The sequence below is a fragment of the Sesamum indicum genome, linkage group LG8 (genome assembly GCF_000512975.1).
Source record: "Sesamum indicum cultivar Zhongzhi No. 13 linkage group LG8, S_indicum_v1.0, whole genome shotgun sequence".
NCBI lineage: Eukaryota > Viridiplantae > Streptophyta > Magnoliopsida > Lamiales > Pedaliaceae > Sesamum > Sesamum indicum.
This window is the reverse complement of record NC_026152.1, coordinates 14,746,507-14,767,849: the sequence shown is the minus strand read 5'-3', so window position 1 is coordinate 14,767,849 and position 21,343 is coordinate 14,746,507. Positions and strand designations below refer to the sequence as shown.

General features: G+C 34.5%; 3 protein-coding genes, 1 long non-coding RNA gene and 2 other non-coding genes across 6 annotated transcripts; 3 read left to right on the top strand and 3 right to left on the bottom strand.

Moving 5' to 3' along the window:
* On the top strand, nucleotides 618-2,340 carry LOC110012471. Its single transcript, XM_020696333.1, has 2 exons — nucleotides 618-797; nucleotides 1,747-2,340. The coding sequence occupies exons 1-2, from the start codon at nucleotides 668-670 to the stop codon at nucleotides 2,226-2,228; spliced, it is 612 nt and encodes a 203-aa protein (XP_020551992.1). The 5' UTR covers nucleotides 618-667; the 3' UTR covers nucleotides 2,229-2,340.
* On the top strand, nucleotides 3,894-5,269 carry LOC105168768. The gene is made up of 2 exons (XM_011088914.2): nucleotides 3,894-4,205; nucleotides 4,778-5,269. Exons 1-2 carry the CDS (start codon nucleotides 4,074-4,076, stop codon nucleotides 5,219-5,221), a joined length of 576 nt encoding a protein of 191 aa, XP_011087216.1. The 5' UTR covers nucleotides 3,894-4,073; the 3' UTR covers nucleotides 5,222-5,269.
* TRNAA-AGC lies at nucleotides 7,365-7,437 on the bottom strand. The gene has a single exon. It is a non-coding gene; the product is annotated as a tRNA-Ala (tRNA).
* TRNAA-AGC lies at nucleotides 12,293-12,365 on the bottom strand. Its single transcript has one exon. It is a non-coding gene; the product is annotated as a tRNA-Ala (tRNA).
* Nucleotides 13,548-17,160, bottom strand: LOC105168767 (protein NRT1/ PTR FAMILY 4.6-like). Its single transcript, XM_011088913.2, has 5 exons — nucleotides 16,861-17,160; nucleotides 16,647-16,752; nucleotides 16,302-16,519; nucleotides 14,890-15,330; nucleotides 13,548-14,805 (listed from the first exon to the last, which is right to left on the bottom strand). Exons 1-5 carry the CDS (start codon nucleotides 16,861-16,863, stop codon nucleotides 13,795-13,797), a joined length of 1,779 nt encoding a protein of 592 aa, XP_011087215.1. The 5' UTR covers nucleotides 16,864-17,160; the 3' UTR covers nucleotides 13,548-13,794.
* On the top strand, nucleotides 18,235-20,385 carry LOC105168766. The gene is made up of 3 exons (XR_848351.2): nucleotides 18,235-19,437; nucleotides 19,643-19,831; nucleotides 19,923-20,385. It is a non-coding gene; the product is annotated as an uncharacterized LOC105168766 (long non-coding RNA).

Below are 21,343 nucleotides of genomic sequence, written 5' to 3'. Positions count from 1 at the left end.
CACAATTTTCTTAATAACTTGCCAATTTTTTTTCCTTTTAAGAAAATTTTTCATTATATTGTTTCTCAAATATAATCAATGTGGGAAAAAAAAATGATTTTTGAAAACTAATGCCACGCAGTTAATTTTCTGCTAGTTTTTAACTTTTTGTCAAAAATTGTAAAGAACCTCTAATTCAGACTATTTCTTATCAATTTTAAAACTTAAAAAATTTAATTAAAAAAAACATAATTACGAGATTAAAACTCATAGCGGCTAAAATTAAAGGACTGAAAAAATAATTTTTTCTATAAACAACCCATGACCAAACCAAGTAAATCTTATTTCTAAATGGGCACTGCATGTTAATTATATGGATCAACTCAACAAAATTTAATGTTAGCAAATTGCATGTACCTTAAGTAGGGAATATTTCAATGCTTGAAACCTAGCAGCCCCCAGAAGAGGGTCATTCAAATATACAAATCTGACAAATTAACAAAGTAAAGAACATTTTTCTTACAGTATGATCTCTCTCTTCCATGAAAAGCAATGTGCAAAGTCCTTCATTTACTACTCTTCAACTATAAATAGCATGCATATATATGCAGCTTAATTATTCATAATATTGACAACAATAATTTCTCTCATATTCTTTTTAGTTTATTCATAGTAATTAATAAGATCAATGGCGACGACAGTTGGAGGTAGACGACGTCTGGATAGGCAGAACTCGAGCTTGATGTTTAGACAGATTACGCCACCTCATGGATGGAAGGAGGATTCCGATTTTCATTACTTGCGCTTAACTCTTCCTGGTAATATGTTATGTTAATTTGCTATGTAATTGTTTATTTGGCCGAACTTCATCTGGATACGTAAAAGTTTAACATATATCAAGAAACTATGCACGTTTTTACACTTTAGCATCTAAATCTTTTTGTGTCAGTTGATTTTTCTACCCAAAATTTATCACATATTGTGCATATGGATAACCTTTAAATATCACATGTGCACTGCATGTAATATTTTTTCGACAAAAACTTGATGAAAAATAGTTATAAATGACAAAATGAAAAATTTCATAAAGTTGAGATGATAAGTGGACACAAAAAAAAATTTAAGTGCCAAACGATTATAGTTTAGATGACAAAATATAATTAATCTAAGAAAATTTTTCTTTTATGACCAATGTTTTATTTTCAATTTAAGTTCTTCCGTTTTGGTGGATTTGCATGGTGTAGCTTCGTTTGGATTAATTAGGACCTGTACTTAATGAAGGAAAGGATAAAGGAAATTATTTCTCATGCTTAGTTGGGTAATTAATTATATTTTTTAAATTTATCCTAATTACAAACACATTCTCATCACATTAAAATTTTTGTGAAGGTATTTTGCACTTGGATCCCTTGAGTTATTCATAATATCGAACACAACCTTTAATGAAATAGTATTTAAATCTTGGTCCAAATTTTTTTTGTCCAAACTGGTGTCCGTAAAATAGGGATTGGATTTCCCTTTTTGTTTTATATATATTTGGAATAGGGATTGGAATTCAATACAGATTTATGCCAAAAAAACAAGTAGAATGAAGGAAATTTGTATTATGAAGCGTCGTGACGAGGTGTTTGACTGTAATTATACAAACAATAAGGGTAGTTTTTATAATTTACTAAAATTGAAGTTTTCATAGTTACCACACAAATATATAAAAACATATATATCTTTTCACAATGATAGCCAAGTTTGTTTCGTTCTACATTGAAGGATTTGAAGCTAAGGATATCACGATACACATGAACAAATATGGGCATCTGGTGGTCCGTGGAGACAAGCAGGTAACCGAGCACAAGTACATAACCTTCGAGGAGACATTTGAAGTTCCAAAGGACGCAGATCTTGAGGAGGCCAGTGGGATGTTCGAAGATAACCAGATTTACTGCATAACTATACCTAAGAAACAACAAGTACTAACAAACGTCGACCACGCAATAACTATAGCTAACGAGGACAATAATACTAAGCCACGGGATAATAAAGATGTTTCATTTCATAAGTACGAGAGCACCAAAAAACCAGACGGATTATTACCACAGCAGCATGGCCGGATTAGTGCAAGTAATTCATTGAAAATTGTTACAGGAAACAAGTCGAAGCAGAAATTATATTTTGTTTTTTCTGTAGCAACCGCGATTATTTTACTCGTCCTCGCTGTCGTTTTAATAGTTAAATTGCGTCGTCATGGTTGATATTGCATGTAACATATTGTGCGTATGTCTGTGCATGTAGAAGAGACATAAATCTGTCATTAATGAATTGAATGATTTGTAAGTTTATTTTTATTTCTCCACACTAATATAGTGTTCTTTTGTCAAATTTGATATTATGATAAATGTTTGAAATAAACTGCAAAGCCTCCCACATCTATGAACACTAAAATAATGTGCTAATTGCAGATGAAACCACTTGAATTTTAAGAAACTACGTGTTAATACTTAAGATCACTACAAAATAAGGGAAGATTAACCATACAAAGGGAAAAAAAATCAAATGATAATTTTAACACCCTCATACCAAAATTATATGAATTTAGTGCCAAGAAGTTTTATTTTTTCACAATAATGAGTTTCATAGTTTCTAAAGTTTATAAAAATTTTCAATAGCAAGATCAAGGACAAAATTATTGTGCATTATTTTGCATTAATTGATCACTTCACAAATGCCGTAGACCATTCACCCTCGGTGGAGGACTAAGGCTATAAAAGCAAGCCTTCTTCGCTCGGTTTAACCGCAATGTAATTTTGCATAAATCTTTACATAAAATCACTCTATCAATATTATTTGCTCGTTATTTTCATCGCTCATTGCTATTTTTATTTTGCATAATTTTATCTTTTTTCGACTATTTACTGATTTCGGTGTCAAAGTGCTAACATCTGTTCTGTAAGTCCTCTATTCTAGACTTGTGAAGACTTTGGCATAAAGAATCCAGGTCCAAAGACATATTCAACGAGCTAATTTTGCTTGTATCAAGTATCCATCATCATTGTTACTTTTAATCACGATAAATAATTATAATGAAAAGTTGTATTTCTTCTAGTGTAAGAATATGATGGAATACCAAACAATCAAGATGATGTCAAGATATTAGAATTAAATGTTTTATAACGATGAGAATTACACTGACTAAAACTCAAACTAGAATGTGTAATTATATACATATGGGTAAATCTCGATTTTAAACTTTATCATCAAAATTTTTTTTTTGTGTCAACGTACCATCTCAACTTTGTAAAATTTGCACGTTGTCATATATAAACATTTTTTAGATTTTTCTGTTAGAAAAACATCACATGTTGTGCATATGTGAAAATTATCACATTACATAACTTTTAAATATCACATACATGTGATTTTTTTTGACAAATTCATTTTTGTAGTGATATATGGCGACATAATCAACACTCCTGATTGTAGTAGATACTTATAATAGGTGCTTTTAATTATTTTTAACAAATAAAAAATCTACTTATCTCTATATTAAGCATGCTATAAAACTTTTACCTCATAATTTATTGTTAAGATAATTATTTTTCAAAAATATCATTTCACGTAAAAACTTATGCGTCACTATTAGTTGGCAACTACTATACTAGTTTGTTATGTTTTTTTTTTTTTGGTCTTGTTTGAATATATTTATTGATTTAAATTATAAATTGACGTATTAAATCAATTTTTGATTTGAACGTATTAAATAATGTAATAAGTTGTAAAATATTAAAAATAAATAAATTTTTATACTCCTAAAAGCCCAAAACATTTAAAGACAAATAAAATATATGATTTCAAGGGTAGAATTGGGGTTTCGTTTCTCGTGGAGGGTTATTTATTTGCCAATGAAGTATCCACCTTCAATGTTCCTGATAGGATAAGCAGCGCTCTGATTGGTCGACCTAAAGATTTTCTTTGCCATAGCAATTTTCCTTCCACGGCGGAAAACAAGTCACTGGCAAACCAAACACACCCCAAGGAACAACCATTTCCACCGATCCAACGGAATTGCGACGGAATTAGCGACGCTTGAGTAAATTCAGATGGCAGTGGCTACAAGTGCCAGCAATTACCTAAAAACCTCAGGAGACGGTTTGTTTCCCTCCAGGCCACGGATCCGTCGCTTATTTCCTGGCAATTCGCCGCGGTTCTTGGCCATGGCGCCCAAACAGAAGGTATTTTCTTTCTTTTTTTATTGGTCAAGAGGAAGGTATTATTTGCACTATTTTCTACTGAAATTTTTATTAAATGTTTTGCTCTAATTGGGAATTATTAATTCCTTTGTAGTGAAAATTAGAGACAAAAAACTAAACGATAATATTAACATTGCGACTAATTACATGTATTAATTGATAAGAATTTTCTTTTTATTATAATATTTTCCGTAGTTCTAATAGTGATAATATTTAAGTAAAAGTTCTCACTAATTAGGTATGACTAATGATAAAAAAAAATTATATATAAATTATAAATAAAAACAATTAGTGACACATGCATACTAATAATGCAGTACAAAAAATATAATTGCTGCTTTAATTTATTTTCTCACTAAATTATTATTATAAATATGTCATTAATTATATATACCGATAATTTAGTGTGTAATTTCTTGTGAATATTAATTTATCATAATTTTAAGTAATGATCATTAATATTAATATAGGGAATGGTGTATTTTTGGGTAAGGAATGATATGCTCAAATGTGACACATCGCGTTGCTCTTACTCTTTTCTCTGTGCTTTGAAGGTGAATAAGTACGACGCAGATTGGAAAAAACAATGGTTTGGGGCCGGAATATTCTACGAGGGGAGCGAAGAGCTGGACGTCGACGTTTTCAAGAAGTTGGAGAAGCGAAAAGTTCTGAGCACGGTGGAGAAAGCCGGCCTACTCTCCAAGGCGGAGGAGTTGGGAGTCACATTGTCATCCATTGAGAAGTTGGGGCTTTTGTCCAAGGCGGAGGAGCTCGGACTGCTTAGTCTACTGGAAAAGGCCGCAGGCGTCTCGCCTTCCGCCTTGGCCTCGGCTGCGCTGCCGATTCTGGTGGCGGCAGTCGTGGCCGTGGTGGTGATCCCGGATGACTCGGCGCCGCTGGTGGTTGCCCAGGCCGTGATTGCGGGGTTGCTTGGGGTTGGGGGTGTGGGCTTGTTTGTTGGTTCACTTGTTTTAGGCGGGTTGCAAGAGGCTGATTAAGACTATATTATGCTGCCATAATCAAATATATAATTTAACTATTATTGTATTATTCACTTTTTTAAAATAATTGCTATTATTAATTCTTTAATATTTCTTTATTGGATTACAATTGAGTTGATTAGTATTATCTCATGCTATACATAAGAGGTCTCGAGGGGTAATCTTATAATGTTAATAATATTAATAGTAAAATATTTATGATATATTATCATTTAATAAAATATATAAGAAAACAATAAATTAATATTAAATCTCTAAGGGAGTGGTGACCGGAAATTAAAAAAAAAAGATAATGATATAATAATCGAAATAAGAAAGATGTATGAAAATTTCCAAAAAAAATTACCTATCAAAAAATAAATAAATTTTCAATGAATACTTTATCATAGTTAAACAAGACAAGATTTCTTGATACCAACAATATCCTTAGATCATGTTTACTTTTTCATATGAGATTAAGTGGAAAAATATTAATGTATGATTGTGTGTATGAATGGTTTCAAATTGACTATTTAGTAGTTTGTTTACTAACTTAAAATATTGTCGATGATCAAATTTTTTTGTGTTTACTTGACTTGTATTGTTTAAGTGATTGTGTACTAAAATTATATTTTTAACTCAAATAGGACAAAATGATTTGTCAAATAAGTGAAAGAGCTTATGTCTTCTTCACCTTCTCTCTCCCTTTTTTCATTTGTTTTACGTTACCTTGTGGGCTTTATTCGAGCCACTTTATTCTTCCTTCTATCTCGTGTGCTGAAATTGTATACCGAATTAATGTAAGTACAAACTGTTCATTATAACGAGTTTTTCAGTTATAGATGTCACTAACTCTATCTATGTTTATTATGCTGTCACTTGCACCAAATAAACAAAAGGAAATTTTCATTCATCAAAATGAATGGGTAGGACGAGTACTAGCGACGACTTTAAAAGAAAAAATAAAGCCATTAGTAGAAAAAAAAATAAAGATGCGAAGGAATATGGTGGAGATGCCATTTTCACCTGTTCTTTAAGTTTGCCTTCTTTTGTGAGGGAATAGTTAGGGAAGGTGAAGTTATGTAGAATAGTTTAGCATACTTGTGTCAGGCGCAACTCACAAGACACTAGTGTAACAAGAATAAAAAATAAGGGCAATTGCGACATTATATCCTAAAACCGAGGATGAAAATGGAAGTTAAAAATGTGAAAAAATGGCCTTAACTGTTGATTACATAATCAGCAGAAACTTTGAGTAATTGAAATCACCCAATAATTGTCTTTAATACTGGGCCAAGCCAAGTTGTAACAAGCTAGCTAAAAAGCAAGTAAACAAAATACTACTAGACACTATAAAGAATATCACCCTTTATAACCCAATATAAACATGGCCTTACGGAATAGTTGGTATAATAGTTTGGGTTTCAAGATTTCTTCTTAGAAGGGGTTTAAATTCAAATTTTAAGTAGGTGTTGTGCGCATGATCGAAAAAAAAGAGAAAACGAATCCCATTTGATGATTATAGAGAGTGGACATAGTTTTATAACAGATTGATGGATGCATACGGGTTCCTTTATTATTTAAAGAATTAGTATTATACACTTGTAAAGTCATTCTACAAAAGTATTAGGGTTTATAAGTCTCATAAGCTTGTTTTTTTAGAACAACTGTGGGAAGCAACCTGTATCACAAGGTAATCCACTTCAAGATGAGTGCTCTCCCCTATCCAAGGCACAATTGAGACAGTATGACATATTCAAAATAGGGATAAAAATAATTAGAAAAGAAATTTTTTAACCAAAATGAATTCAGTATGATATATTCAAGACACCAATCAAGAAATCATCTTTTTTTTTTTTCAAATTTATTAAAATATTGGTCAATTTATTTAATAGAATAAAATAAGACAGCAAAGTGAGAGGAGGGCAAAAGAAGAAAAAACCTTAAGTGTTATTAAACTAACCAAGACATTTTAGAATGAATAGCATAACTATTGAATAATCAATTCTTCGATACGTCTGGAATACTAAGTTTAGAAAAGAAGACAATAGTTTATCATCATATGGGAAATTAGAGAACAACTAAAAGTAGCCCAGCTCTGGTTTGGGAATTGAAGGCCTACAACTTGAGGGCCCAAAATGAAAAGAAAGGATAAAAATCATGGAGATGCGGGGTATCGATCCCCGTACCTCTCGCATGCTAAGCGAGCGCTCTACCATCTGAGCTACATCCCCATTACAGTTCCAAGGCTTTCAAAACATTGAATCAACATCGGCTGTAACCCGTCTAAACTCTAAAGGATAAGATTTTGAACCTTTTTTTTTTATGTTTTATAATTTATGTAGATTAATATGTCAAAAAAGTATTTCAAAAAATCGTATAATAATCAGACAAACGAATGCTTGAAGCAAGAAGTAAATGGAAGTTAAAAGTTAAAAAAAATAAAATTTGAGTTATTGGGAAGATAGTTCAATATTTAATTTTACTGTTTTATCAATACGTTGCAAAATTTGGTAAGAAGTTGCTTATAGTTTTTTTATTTCGTTCAATTTAATTTAAGCAATATAATAGCAATAATGGCAAAATAAAAAGAACATTTAAGGGGTGTTTGCAATAGCTTCTACTTTTAAGGGGTGATTGTAAAAAAAAAAAAATTGAAGTCTGAATGTTTAAAAAACAGCTTAATGTTTACAATTCTATCAAAAAGATGATGAAGTTGGTGTGAAATTTTTTACAATTTTTTATTTAAATCGACTTAATTTAAGTAGTCCAAAAATAAAATTTGTAAAATAAAAGCACTCTTTTCAATAATAAGCAGGTAAATATTTATTTTAAACCCTTGCAAACACCAATTTACTTTTAACAATAAGTTAAAAGCACTTATTTTAAACCCTTTCAAGCACCCATTAAATTTAGCAAAGCTTAAGACCCATCCCAACCTACCTTTGCTCAAAAAACAATATGAATAAAACTTACACTAAATATTTGAAAATACAAAATGACAGACAAAAAATGTGAGACATCAAAAGACTCATCTCTTTTAATTATATACAGTATAAATTAATTTTCATGATGGATCACCAATGATGAGCCCAAAGAATACAAGCCCGACCTATTCAAACTATTATAGAGAATCGTAGGTTATGAAAATCCTTTAATGTTACCAACCAATGTTACCGAAATATCAGAGGAAATATTAACAAATATAATTACAAAACAATATCAACAATAAATGAGGAACAAGAACAGAAAGGAGATAAATGGCTCAGGGCCAGATCTGGTAGGGATAACCCACAACCACCAAGGGCAGCAACCACTACACCGGTTGCTTTTACACCCAAAATACGCCACCAAAGCTCACTCACTCAAATAGCCACAAAGTTCAGTCACATAGACCCAACTCAAGACCACTTAGGACTTTTTACTAAGGAATTAAGTTCATAAAGAACTTTTAATCGAAGTAAGAGAAAAAGAAGATTTTTTGTTTTGTTCTCATACTAAGAAAACCACCATAAGTAATTTATATAAAGTGAGGACATTGATATCGAAATAGGGGCATTGAAATCGAAGAGAGAGGAAAACGACGGTGGAAAGACCCAGGAGAGAAGGAGGGAGAGACGAAGAGACAAGAAAGATAGAAATAGGATTAGGATTTCTGCAAAAAGGGTGGAGATAAAAAAAAAATAAGAGAGTCGGGTCGGGTCAAGTAGGCCGGGTGGAGAGATGGGTTGAGCCAACACATGAACGGGCCAAGGTAGTGGAATGGACTTGGCCATCCAAGTGTGTGGATTGGAGTGGTGTGGGTTGAGCCTTTCTAATTTGGGTCATGGGCCATAATTTTTCAACATTCTCCACTATGGATCAGAATAAAAAAAAAAAAAAAAAAAAGGAAAAAAAAAAAAAAAAAAAAAAAAAAAGGACAAACTCCAGAAGACTAGATCTAGCAATCATTATTGTTCACCGAAAAATAGTACTTGCAAAACAAAAAAAGGTAATTGAACATATATGGGTTAGAAAGGGCAAAGAATACTTGAAAAGAATTAACAAACCACATATACTTCTTCCAAAAATATCTTTTGTAATTACATTTGCATCTTATTTATTTTTTTCATCTCTTTTTGCCTTTCTAAAGTCTTTAATAAACTGTTCTTTTTCTCCACAATTATATCATTTCCTACCCTTAGTTTTTTCATTCCTAGTTCTAGATTTTGACCTGTTATGACTTTTATGTTTATATTCAGAATTTCTATTTTTTATTTTTCCCCTAACATGGTTTACTTCATTTTGGACCTGATTAGGCCTATTAGTCTTAAGGTCTATTTCTTTACTTTTTAAACCATTAATAACAGTATCTAAATTTACATTGTTCCTACCATTTTTATAACAGCTTTTATATCACTGTAAGCTTCAAGAATAATATTTAATAAAACAATAGGAGAATAATCATCTATGTTTTTATCTCTAGTTAGTTTAATATCCTGAATTAGTTTTGTAAAATCATCCAAATTTTCTCAATGTTTCAGATAAATCTAGTTTGTATCTGAAAAGTTTTTCAAATAAAAATAATTTATTAGGTAAGGAAGTTTCAGTATATAATTTCTCTAACTTATTCCACAAATCTTTTGATGAACCTGCTTTCCAACTTTTCTTAAAATGGTATCAGAAAGATTTAAAATTATTGAAGAATAAGCATTCTCATGATTTTCTATCCTTTTTTCTTCAGAAATATTTTCAAAGTATTTTTCATCAATAGTTTTGAAAACCTATTGTTGTATTAAAATACCTTTTATTTTTTATTGACAAATAGAGAAATCTGATTTTCTATCAAAAGATTACAAGTTATAACCACCCATCTTAATAGCAGCAACAAATGCAAACCGAAAAATTAATGAGGCAGAATAGCAACTGATACAGAAAAAATTTCGACAGAATAGTATCAACAAATTTTGAATAATATTTTCAGGGGGCCTTAGCATCCTCAACCAGATACCCGACAACCTCAGGGGCTTGACCAAGTGAGGGATAAACAAAGGGTTTGGTCTTGGTTGGGAAAAATAAGCATATCAACAGATGAGGATTAGATCAATAAGCACTAAGTAGATTAATAGAAAAGCAACAACACTTAGCAGTTTAAAAGAAAAACAAATTCACTAAGCATAAATATTTCAACCCAAAGAGCAGTATTTTTGTGCACTAAGCAATATCAAAGAAATATTCTCACACAGTAGTTAAAAAAATTCGCACTCAGCGAGGAAAAATACAGAACTAAATTTTTTTTCAAATATTTCAAAAAGAATATCCAACACTAAATTGTATTTTCCGCACGAAGATAAGCACTAAGCAATAATCGCAGAAATTGCATAAAGAGAAGAAATCAAGAATAAAATTCAAATGAAAACGATCTTACCGGTCACTAGAGAAAAAAAAAACCTGATGACTTTGATACCATTGTTGGGTATATATAACCAACGATGAGTCCAAAGAATACAAGCTCTAATCAAACTATTACAGAGAATCGTGGGTTATGAAAATCCTTTAATAACCAATATTATAGAAATATTAAAAAGTATAATTACACAACAATATCAACAGTAAATGAGGAACAAGAACAGAAAAGAGACAAATGGCTTCGAGTCTAGATTCGGTAGAGTAGCCCACAACCACCAAGGCCAGTAACTACTACATCGGTTGCTTTCACACCCAAAATATGCCACCAAGGCCGGTAACTATTACATTGGTTGCTTTCACACCCAAAATACACCACCAAGGCTCAGTCACTCAAACAACCACCAAGGCTCCGTCACATAGACCCAAGTCAAGACCACTCAAGACTTTTCACTAAGGAACTAAGTTCACAGAGAACTTTTAATCGGAGTAAGAGAAGAAAAAGATTTCTTGTTCTGTTATCATACTTAGAAAGCCACCGGAAGTGGTTTATATAGAGGGAAGACATTGATATCGGAGAAGGGGGCGTTGATATCGGAGAGAGAGAAAAATGGCGATGGAGAAACCCAGAAGAGAGGAGGGAGAGACGAAGAGACGAAGAGACGAAGAGACGAAGAGACGAGAAAGAAGAAATAGGATTAGGGTTTCTGTAGAAGGAGTGGAGATAAAAAAAAAACAAGAGATCGAGTGGGGTCAAGTAGACCTTGTGGAGAGAGTGGGTTGAGCCAACATACGAATGAGCCAGGGCAGTTGAACGGGCTTAGCTATCCAGGTGTGTGGGTTTAGGTGGTGTAGGTTGGGCCTTTCCAATTCGGGTCATGGCCATAATTTTTCAACAGATACAATAGGTGTAGCATATCTAAATTCAAAACTAAAGAAAACTTTGTGTATTGTGTGTACCACCTTTATATTATGAGTGCATAAGAGTAATTTTGTAAGCTAAATACAGACATGTGTTTAAGATTTCTTCCCTACAACACCAACAATATCATCCAGGAACAGTTTAACAGTTTGAACTTCAAGATCTCTTCTTAAAAGAGGCCTTAAGTTTAAATTATAAGTGCTTGACAATTCAATGATTCAAACACAAGACATTTTTGTGAAAAGTTTTATATTCAAACCTTAAGTATATGTGTATTACTATTAAACCCTTCGAGGCATTATCTCCCTATCTGGTGCTGCCCTTTAAAAGTGTGGTAGCCTAGGTGGTGGCATTACGTGGCTTCTTGAGGCACATCCTCACAATGATGAATGATCCACATATGATTCCTTTCTCATTTTGATGCCCATGGAACATGGGACTTGATCAGCTCACTGTTTATCTCAAATTTCTCATAGATGACGCACAGTCAGGATAATGTAGCACGTAATGCACTCGTGAGTATACATGTGTTGTCATGTATAATTTTTCTAAACTTACCCTTAATTTAAAGAATTGCATAAGTAGTGATTAATGAACTCTCCGATTGTTATGGAATAGTAAGTTTAGCTCAACTCAGGTGAGAAAAAAGAATAAAGTTTACATCAATAAAAGAATTCAAACAATAAAATTTTATTATCATGTTGTGAATTAGAGAACTAAAAATAGTCTAGATTTTATTTGGACATGAAAGGCCCAAAATAATAAGAAAAAGGAAACAACAATGGAGATGCGGGGTATCGATCCCCGTACCTCTCGCATGCTAAGCGAGCGCTCTACCATCTGAGCTACATCCCCGAGCCGATAAATACATTTTAGAAAAAGTTATGGTAAGATTTCTCCTTTTCTGCAGCTGAAGCGCCAAATTCTGAGAAATGGTGATCCTCCAATGCCGGACTTCTCTAACCCAATACCTCCATTTAAGGTCCCGTTTGGTTATCTTTCTCGCCTCATATTTTTGGATTATGCGTTAGTGTTGTTGAGGTTTTTGTTCTTCTATCATCGACTGGAGGGAGTGTCGCATGTTCTTTGAGTGGGTCGTCTTTGTTTTTTCTTTTTTCTGAAAGTGAGCTGTTATCATCGAACTGGGAATGAAACTCAGAGAAACCCCAGAAGAATCCAATGCGGGTTTCGAAGTACTAGTGATTGGGGTGAATTTTAGCTACTTTCGTTTTTACTTTCGCGTCGAATATCTGTCGCCAAACTGTTACTTTTAGATGCTCTTAAGCTACCATGGTATATGGATGATTGTACAGAGTTTGGAATTCGGTGGTTGGATCCCTAATTCTAATGGGTTTGTTTTTTTGCTTAAGTTCATCATCTAGCTGACAAGACACATATATACACATACGATGTGTCGCGTGGGTCTGTGTAGTTTTCACGAGGATGCTGGTTCACTGGCCATGGTTTTCAACTATGTGGGCAGTGGTGGAACCATTGTAGACGTGTGGAAACTCTACGTACCAAACATAATTGGAAGAGCATTAAGGGAGGATAATGTGATTTATGGATATCTTATACATGGTATTCCCACTTATTTTCTGGTGATTTTTTTGGCTGGGGAAGGGGTGGCGGCGGCAGCGGTGTTGCCTCCCTCACCACCTTACATGCTCTGTTGGTTCATTTCTAGGTTTAATATGCATGCATTTCAATGTTGTCAATGATGTCATCATCCATTTTTCACTGACAGTTCATGATCTTTTCTCGCTAAGTTACAGAATTTTGCCTTTATTTTGGTATGATTTCTCATTTGGAGAATTGTCGCTCTGTTTTTTGGATCTTGAGTCAGAGAACTATAGTTTTCTCGTCAAAAAATTAGTTTGGTAAACTTCTACTCCAGATAAAGTGTTCGGTATACTTGTTAAGAGATTTCAGTTTCTGTCATCATAACTGATCAAGACCACTAACTACCAGTTGCTACAAGTTTAGTGCTAGTCTAGAGACTATCCAGGAATTGAGTTTACTTTGAAGAATATGTACTGAACTTTAATGGCTTAATATTTGATAAATTAAAACATAATATAGTTTGCTTGCTGAAAATACAATACGAATTATGTTATAATTATTGACACTCATGGAAAGCACTCTAGAGTGCTTGAGGTAAATGATTTTATTTGTATGTAACGATAATGGATATATTCAGAGATCATGACATGGCTCACTTGCTATACCATATTCTAGCTTTGCTAGCTCATGGAAGGTGCTTTCCGTTTCAATAGAAGAACATTCAAACCTCTGGTGACTCATTTGTGATTCCCGTTTCCTTCTGGTGGTTGTCAGGTCCCAACGTTTTGTAGCTGTAGCGTCGTGCCCAGAAGAGATAATGCAAGAAGTTCAAGCCACTCAATATGCACATGAACCAATAAAATCTTTCCAAGTGATAGTGGTTCAAATTACTGCCGTAGAGCCATGGTGTATGACGAAAAGTGCCTGTGATACAGTTCACTAGTTCTACGAGCACTGAACTAAGATAATAACCCATTGCTAATGAGGCCCAGGATAGAGATGTTGCCAATGACCTCATGCTAAATGGGGCCTCTGTGAAGAAGAAATCCATCATGCCAGCCAAGCTGAAAAGGTCAGCTGAACCAAGGAAGAGATATTGCAAAGCCACCCAAAGGAATGTGATAGGAAGAGGTTCAGTTGAATTTATGAGGCCTGATTGTAGAGCCACCTTCTTCCTTTTTATCTCCACCAAAGCCGCTGTAGCCATTGCTATGATTGAGAGAACTAGGCCTGTCCCAATTCGTTGTAGATGGGTGATTCCCATTTCAGTATTAGTTAACTTTCTTGAAACCGGGATCACAATGTGATTATAGACTGGTGCAAGTATCATAATGAAGAGAACGGGAAATACTGGAAGAGAGGCTGGTGGAATTCTTAAAGATCCAATTTTAGTGTTCATGGTGGCTGCTTGTTGTATGGAGAAAGTGGAAAGCTGCGCGAGGCAGCAGTGAAGCATAATGGTTGACATGAAAATTGGAAGGATCTTAATGACTGATTTCACTTCTTCGACTTGTTTTACATTGCAATGAAGCCATCGTGGGGCTGGCATGGTCTCTAATGCTCTGTTAAGGAACTTGAGGTCTTGCGCAGCCGTCTGAATTTCTACATTGCCGTTAGCATGTTCTTCATCCTCACTGGCTTCAGTTGTAGTTGTTGGGGTTGTGCTCATGTTCTCAATAGCGGTTTTTCTTTTCCTTGAAATCCAACACTTGTATATTGCAGCTACCAGAACCTATTGAAACAAAATGGAATGGTTAAATTTCCCACCTTACCTAGTCTAAGGCTATAGAGGTTCTGAAAGCATGCTTTATTACACCTTGACTATGGTTGTAATTGGGCTTCCTGTGGGAATTTTTATCCTGTAAGTAGCTGAGCCGAGGAGGAAAATTGGTATCGAGATCAATATTGCTGCAGTTGCAATTCCGAAGCCCCATTGCCACCCCTTGTTATCTTCAATCCACACCACAAATGTTACTGCAATTAATGCTCCACAGGAGAGGCAGAAGACAAAGTAATTGAAGAATGTCGATCTCTGCTTTCTTCCATGTCGGGTCCGCTCGTCAAATTGTTCGGCTCCATGTGGAGGAAGTGAACCTTTTATTCCTCCAACACCTAATGCTACCAAGTAGAGACCCATAAATAACAGTACTGCCTTTCCCCTCTCAGCTACCTGACATGAAGCATTTCTGTTGACTGAAGTGCAGAAGGGAGGTTTCAGCGATGGAATGTGAGCTTGCATGGTGAGCATCAGTAGACCCTGTTGCACGTCTGCTATCAGGCAAATGTGCTTTTTTTCCGTATGTAACTGAAGTCTCTAATAACTTAGGTAATGCCATAAAAACTTGTTCCTCCTAGAAACCAAGTTCAGACAAAGGGGTTACAATATGCTTGATGTCATTGTTTGTGGACTTCTTGACCATTCGAACTCCCTGAAACTTGTTCATTAGCGAACGACATTAACCATATCTGTTTCGACATATTAATTTTATTCTCTTCATTGCATAAGCTTTTTGTTATTCAAATTCTGTGTGCCCCCAAACTGAGGCAACAATGGGAATAACATCTGTTATAATCATAGATGTTAGAGTCGAAAATGAGATCTAGTTTAATGTCACCTCTCAACTAGTAAGAATTGGTAGCACCACTCTATTGGGTCATAGCTTCGAAATCCACAAATTTGATTGGACGAAAATTAGCAAGGCACACTATTATATGTTCTATTATGAAGTTTATGTTTTAGTGGTCCACGAGTTATCAAGGCATCATTTTCACATTAACTTACTCTTCTAATTTTGTCTTGATCCACTTGTGCATTATTTTTCATTGGCATTAAACGCAGAAAATTGTAATATGCCTCAGCATGTCAACCAATCATTCCAGAGAACTCTCTGGAGAAAGTGGAGCCACCTATATGCACATATTTGTATTCCATATTTAGCAAGCAGGCTGGAGAGTTGGGGGTTCACAACTTTTACGCTTTGCCTAGATATTGTCTTTTAGTAGGTTGGCTTATGGTGGCATTTTTTATGTATTTTCTCTTCCTATCTGCAAAAATCAGTACTTGTTTTCACCTTGTCATTTGGGTTATAGGCTAATGGTTTCAGCTTTGGAGGTTTTATTTGGTTAATTTTTAGCTAATCAGTTACCTGTGCTAGTGATCTTATAGAAAATTATAGTTATAAGGGTTTAAAATCACGTTTAGTTTGTGAAGGTGCGCAGAAACCTTACCAGAAATTCTGTTATTGCGCTTATTAGATAGATGCAATAGGTAGTGAAGTAGGAGTCAGATAAGAAGCCACCAAGAAGAGCAAGGAGAAAAGCAGTGCCCATGAAGTTGGTAACGTTGTTGGCTGAAGCAGATGGAGAAAAATTCATGAACTTTGAGAGATAAAGAACCAAGTTGCTTGCATTGGCGAGGTATGCTAGGTTCTCCAAGACTTCGACAACTGAAAATTTGAAAAAGGAATTAGTCCGTCGAAGAACTTTGTGTGTTTACAACTAGTACAATGGAGTGCCTTGTGGGTACTGAGTGAAAAGATTGAAACTGTTGGCTTGGCTTGAAGATATACTAACCAAGGACAAAAGAAGCTGCAAACATGCCACCATGACGACCTCTCAGGGCTGGTCTATTTCTCCAATCTGCATAGCCTTCCCACCTGTTCCAGTTTTGCCCCTTGTCCTACAAAACAATAACAAAAGAATATAAAGAACAAGAAAGTAAACTTCTTAAGATCATGGAGAAAAGAGAAACGGCATAGAAGATAAGCACTCAGAGCTGTGAATTGACCATGTCTTCTTCAATGTAGCAAATATGCGCTGAATGAAAACCTTATCTAGGGTAGGCAGTCTAAGCAGCATTTACACAGAAGTGGCATTTAAATAGTGGAGATGTTGGGTTGTCCAACCTGAATGGAAATATCTGGAATTCATTGATGCTGACTGTACATTCTCACATGCCCTTTTCCTACACTGTCACGTAGTTGGTTTTAGTCTTAATAGTGGTATTGAAGTGCATGTGTCTTTACCTGTGATTTAACCTTTTACTATATGAATTTCCTTTTAAAAAGAAATTTAATGCACATTTTCTTTTGTTTAGAATTCCTAGAACTGTGGAGAAGCAGATGTCATAATGTCTGGAAATTACACTTATGCATGTCTAAAATGTGAGGCGTCAACAGGAAAAGTATGGGAAAATTTTTTGAAGCATTCTATACTGGTATAAAGAAAATAGTTGATGGTTCCTGGGCGATCATCTTGATTGTCATGTTTATTTTGCTCCAAGAGAACTTGTTGCTCTGCTTTTTTCAGATAGTTGCTGTATAAGTGAGTATGGATTTAGATTCAAAATGCTTCAACATAGTGGTGAGGGTGCTGTATTTTTTAACCAATCTTAGAGCGACCGGAGCTTTGTCTTATTGCAATCTGTATAAACGTAGTCAGATTTTTTCTGGTAATATAAAGAAAAACATTGTAACTGTACTATGATTGGGAGAGATTCTCCTAATATTGTGGTATCGGTGCATTGGCAGTCACTTCTTTCTTAAAAAGGAGACTCTGAAGAGCTTGTGTCCTTGTCTAATTCACCTGGTTTTTTTGTCCATTACAGTCTTCTCATATACCTTTCAGTTGCCACTCTTCTTCTGCTACTAGATTCATCTGACGAAGAGCTGTTCATTTTCTTCTGTAAATTGATATTTTCTCATCTTCCATTCTGGGCCACTGGGTTTTGCATTTTCTCATTATGAAAGAGTGGAAGCGACAAGTATGTAAAATTGAAGTTCTTCATTTGAGTCTGTTATACAAGTCTGGAGTGGACTATAAACTTCATGGTAGATGAGCTGAAGATTAGGAAAACTGGAGATCTTATAAACGTAAAACTATAGAGAAACTTGTGAAGGCAGGCTTGCTATCTTTCTCAAATACATGATGGCAGGGATATCATCCTTCAGTACACTAAGGTAAATAAAAACAAATTAAATAGATGCTAGAATGATTGAATGCATTGGATCAAACAACTGTGGCACGGATCACAGGTGTGGGACTTTTTTTTTTTTAATAAAAAAAAAAGGAAACCAGGCTTATTGCGTTTGCCTGGATCAGTTCACTAGTTGCTACGAAATGCATAGAACCTGCATGGAATCTTAGATAGGCAAGTATATAGACCTGGATGTCATTTTGATTCTTATTCTCTGAACTTTGAATTTTATGAGTTCCCAGTCCTTACATGGACCTATGACATATGCACTGATTTTCTTTAGGGCCTTCTATGGTATTTCACCTCGTGTTCATTTCTTGAAGCTAACTCTACTCCATGTATTTTTAACTTTTATCTGAAAATTGTCTGAGGCATAAGAACTTATTTAGTTCTTTAATAATTGAACTTTCCGTATGATTCTGGCACCGAAAAGCACACCTTGTATTTATTCTTGAAACCACCTCCGTCAACAGGTAATGTGGGACCATTCTCTGTTTTCATAGTAAACACCTTCATTTCTCAAAAAAAATTTAATCATTTAAATGTCAAATAAATGTATAGAGGATTTCTGCATTATCTGAAACTGGTTTTGAACTGCATATGACGAGTATAAGTTTCAACATATAAAAACCTCTATGGCTTCATCACCCTAATGACTGTCCTACTAAGATTTTTAGTTGGTGTTTAATGACCTCCACAGAAACTGTGCAGATATAATACTTATGATTATAAATTTTTTGATAGCTATGGAATTGATGAAAAGTTGTTTGAATGTTCTTGCTCATCCTAAGATAGGTGCATATCACATGGAACTTAGCAACACATCTCCATCACCACTGCTTCTGTCGCTGTTTTTCATTTATGAATCAGGCGAGCCATGATGATAGGTCTAGAAGGTATCTGTTCAAACGAGATTGGTTGGGCCAAGTTGAACAATGTGCCTCCATACATTTAGGGAGCTGCAGTTCTTATCTTGAGGACATGGTATGGTTATCTTCTTACACCCCACTTTCATGAACTAACTAGACCACTTTCACTGGAATTGCTGGTCAGTTGTGAATGGATGCTTGTACGAGAAACTCTGATGGCCTATCTTAGTGGAAGTTCGTTGGAATGTGCTGAATTCAACTTTGTCATAATTGACCTATTCTTCTTTTCTGTTCCTTCTCAATTGGAGACTTATCATGATTGTTTGCTTGTGGACATTTAGAAAGGTGAAAGAACATAGTTTTGCAGCATTTCCTAAGTTTATGTTTCGTTTCTTCGATTTTGAAGGCGTTAATTATTTGTGATTGACTCTTGCATAATTTCATTTCACTTGATTTTGTGGTGGAAATAGACAAAGCATGAGGTTTGGCTCCACAAAAAGGACTCCAACCCTGGCCCCAGGTACCTTCCACCCTCTTACTTCAGACATGGGGCATCGTTGTAGTCATTTTCTCAACTATTATTGGTCGTATTATGATGGGCCAAGATTGGCTGGAAGTGCCATTCCTACATGTTTGCAACTTACAACATTGTGTGGTTAGTGTAATAATCTAATTGAAACAACATAGTAAATCTTATCCAATGAATTATTTGAACTGTTTTGCAGATTTACTCAGCTTATAGGCTTGATAGGACCTCATTCACACCACGTCAGTATCCACGCATTCGTGCAGAGAAACAGTGGAGCCTCCAGGCCGACCAAAGACAAATGACGCCAACATAATCAATGGGTGTTTGTACATAGATGATAATTTTCCTCCAATCAATCTGTTTATGACTCAATATTTCACTCCAGGTACTTGAAATGTTCCCCTAAGAATGACATCTTTAAACAAATAAATGCTATATTCTACAACAAAATACTTCCTGTTTGATTGCTTTTGCAGTAAAAATCTGCTGAGTCATTAGTCCAAGAACAGATAGGGAGACCTAAAAGCATGTTCTCCATTGTGTATGGTCAGGATTCAACTTTGTTGGATCACTTTTATGGCTGCAGAAACCTCTAATGACACGTCTTCACATCGTTTTCACATGAACAATAATAGTGGCCCACACATGAAATTTCCGGCCCCTTGTCTGCCCGAGTGCCTGACTGTAATCAGCCGGCCAGAACTGGTTGCTTTGGACCACAGACCACCCTTGAAACGAGGGTCACCACAAAGTCTTGCATGTTGTGGTGTGGTTTGGACCCAGTGATCCAAATGCGCCGAGGACGAGAGTTAGGCCGGTTGTGGTGAAATTTCTACCTTTCCATAAACGAATGTTTGTTCTCTCACTGTAGAACTTTTCATCACCATGTCCTTGCTAAGGCCTTTTTGATAGTCTGTTGTAGCCATTAAATGAGCCATTTTCACTTTTACAATGGTGATTTTGAATAAAAATGTGTTTGATAATCCATATGTATATTTATGTGTACTATTTGTTCATGGCAGAGTGACGCGCATGCTTACGTCTGAGTACGTCAGTACAGATTTTTTTTATAAACGTTTGTCGAATATATTAGTTTAATATTTTTATTGTAAATATTTACATTTTGTATTTTATGTAAATTAGTTATAATTAAATAATTTAACTAGCTGCATTAATATCAAATACGTATAAATAGCTATTTTTCTTTTTTTTTCCGCTAAAAATAGATGTATAAGTAAAAATAAAATCCTTGTCGTGTCTTGAAAAATAATTGTATGAAGAGTATAAATCAAGTAGTAAAGTTTAAATATTTCAAAATTATGAAGAATTGAGTCTGAATCTCAATAAAATGTGGGCGTTCGTTTATTTCAAAAGTAATTGATAGATAATTATAAATTCTTATCGATAGACACTTCAATCAATCAATCAACTGAATTGAATAAAATATAAGTAAATAGACACTTCAATTGAAAGGTATACGACTACTGGGCCGGATTGATTGGGCAGTCCGGTCCACTCAGCCATGGGCCATACATTATTACTTAAACAATTTGCCAATGTCACTAGTTGGCCAAGGCCCACATAATTTGGGCTTCATCCAAGTTAGCATCTTTGTCCTGTGTTCTATCAAATTTGATTCTCCAAAACATTTCCAAATTCCAAGTAATACTTGATCAAATTTACATAATGATCCTTTTATTTTCTATATTTACAATGTAAGTGCGGTTGTCATATCAATAAATATCATAACTGGCCCTTAAATTTTCAGATCTCTCATATTTTAATTCTCAATATTTACTAATACATAGGTCGCTGTATTATAGACGAGTATATACTTCTTATAGTATATTAATACTATTAATCGATTAAATATATTAACATAAAAATTTTGAGTTTT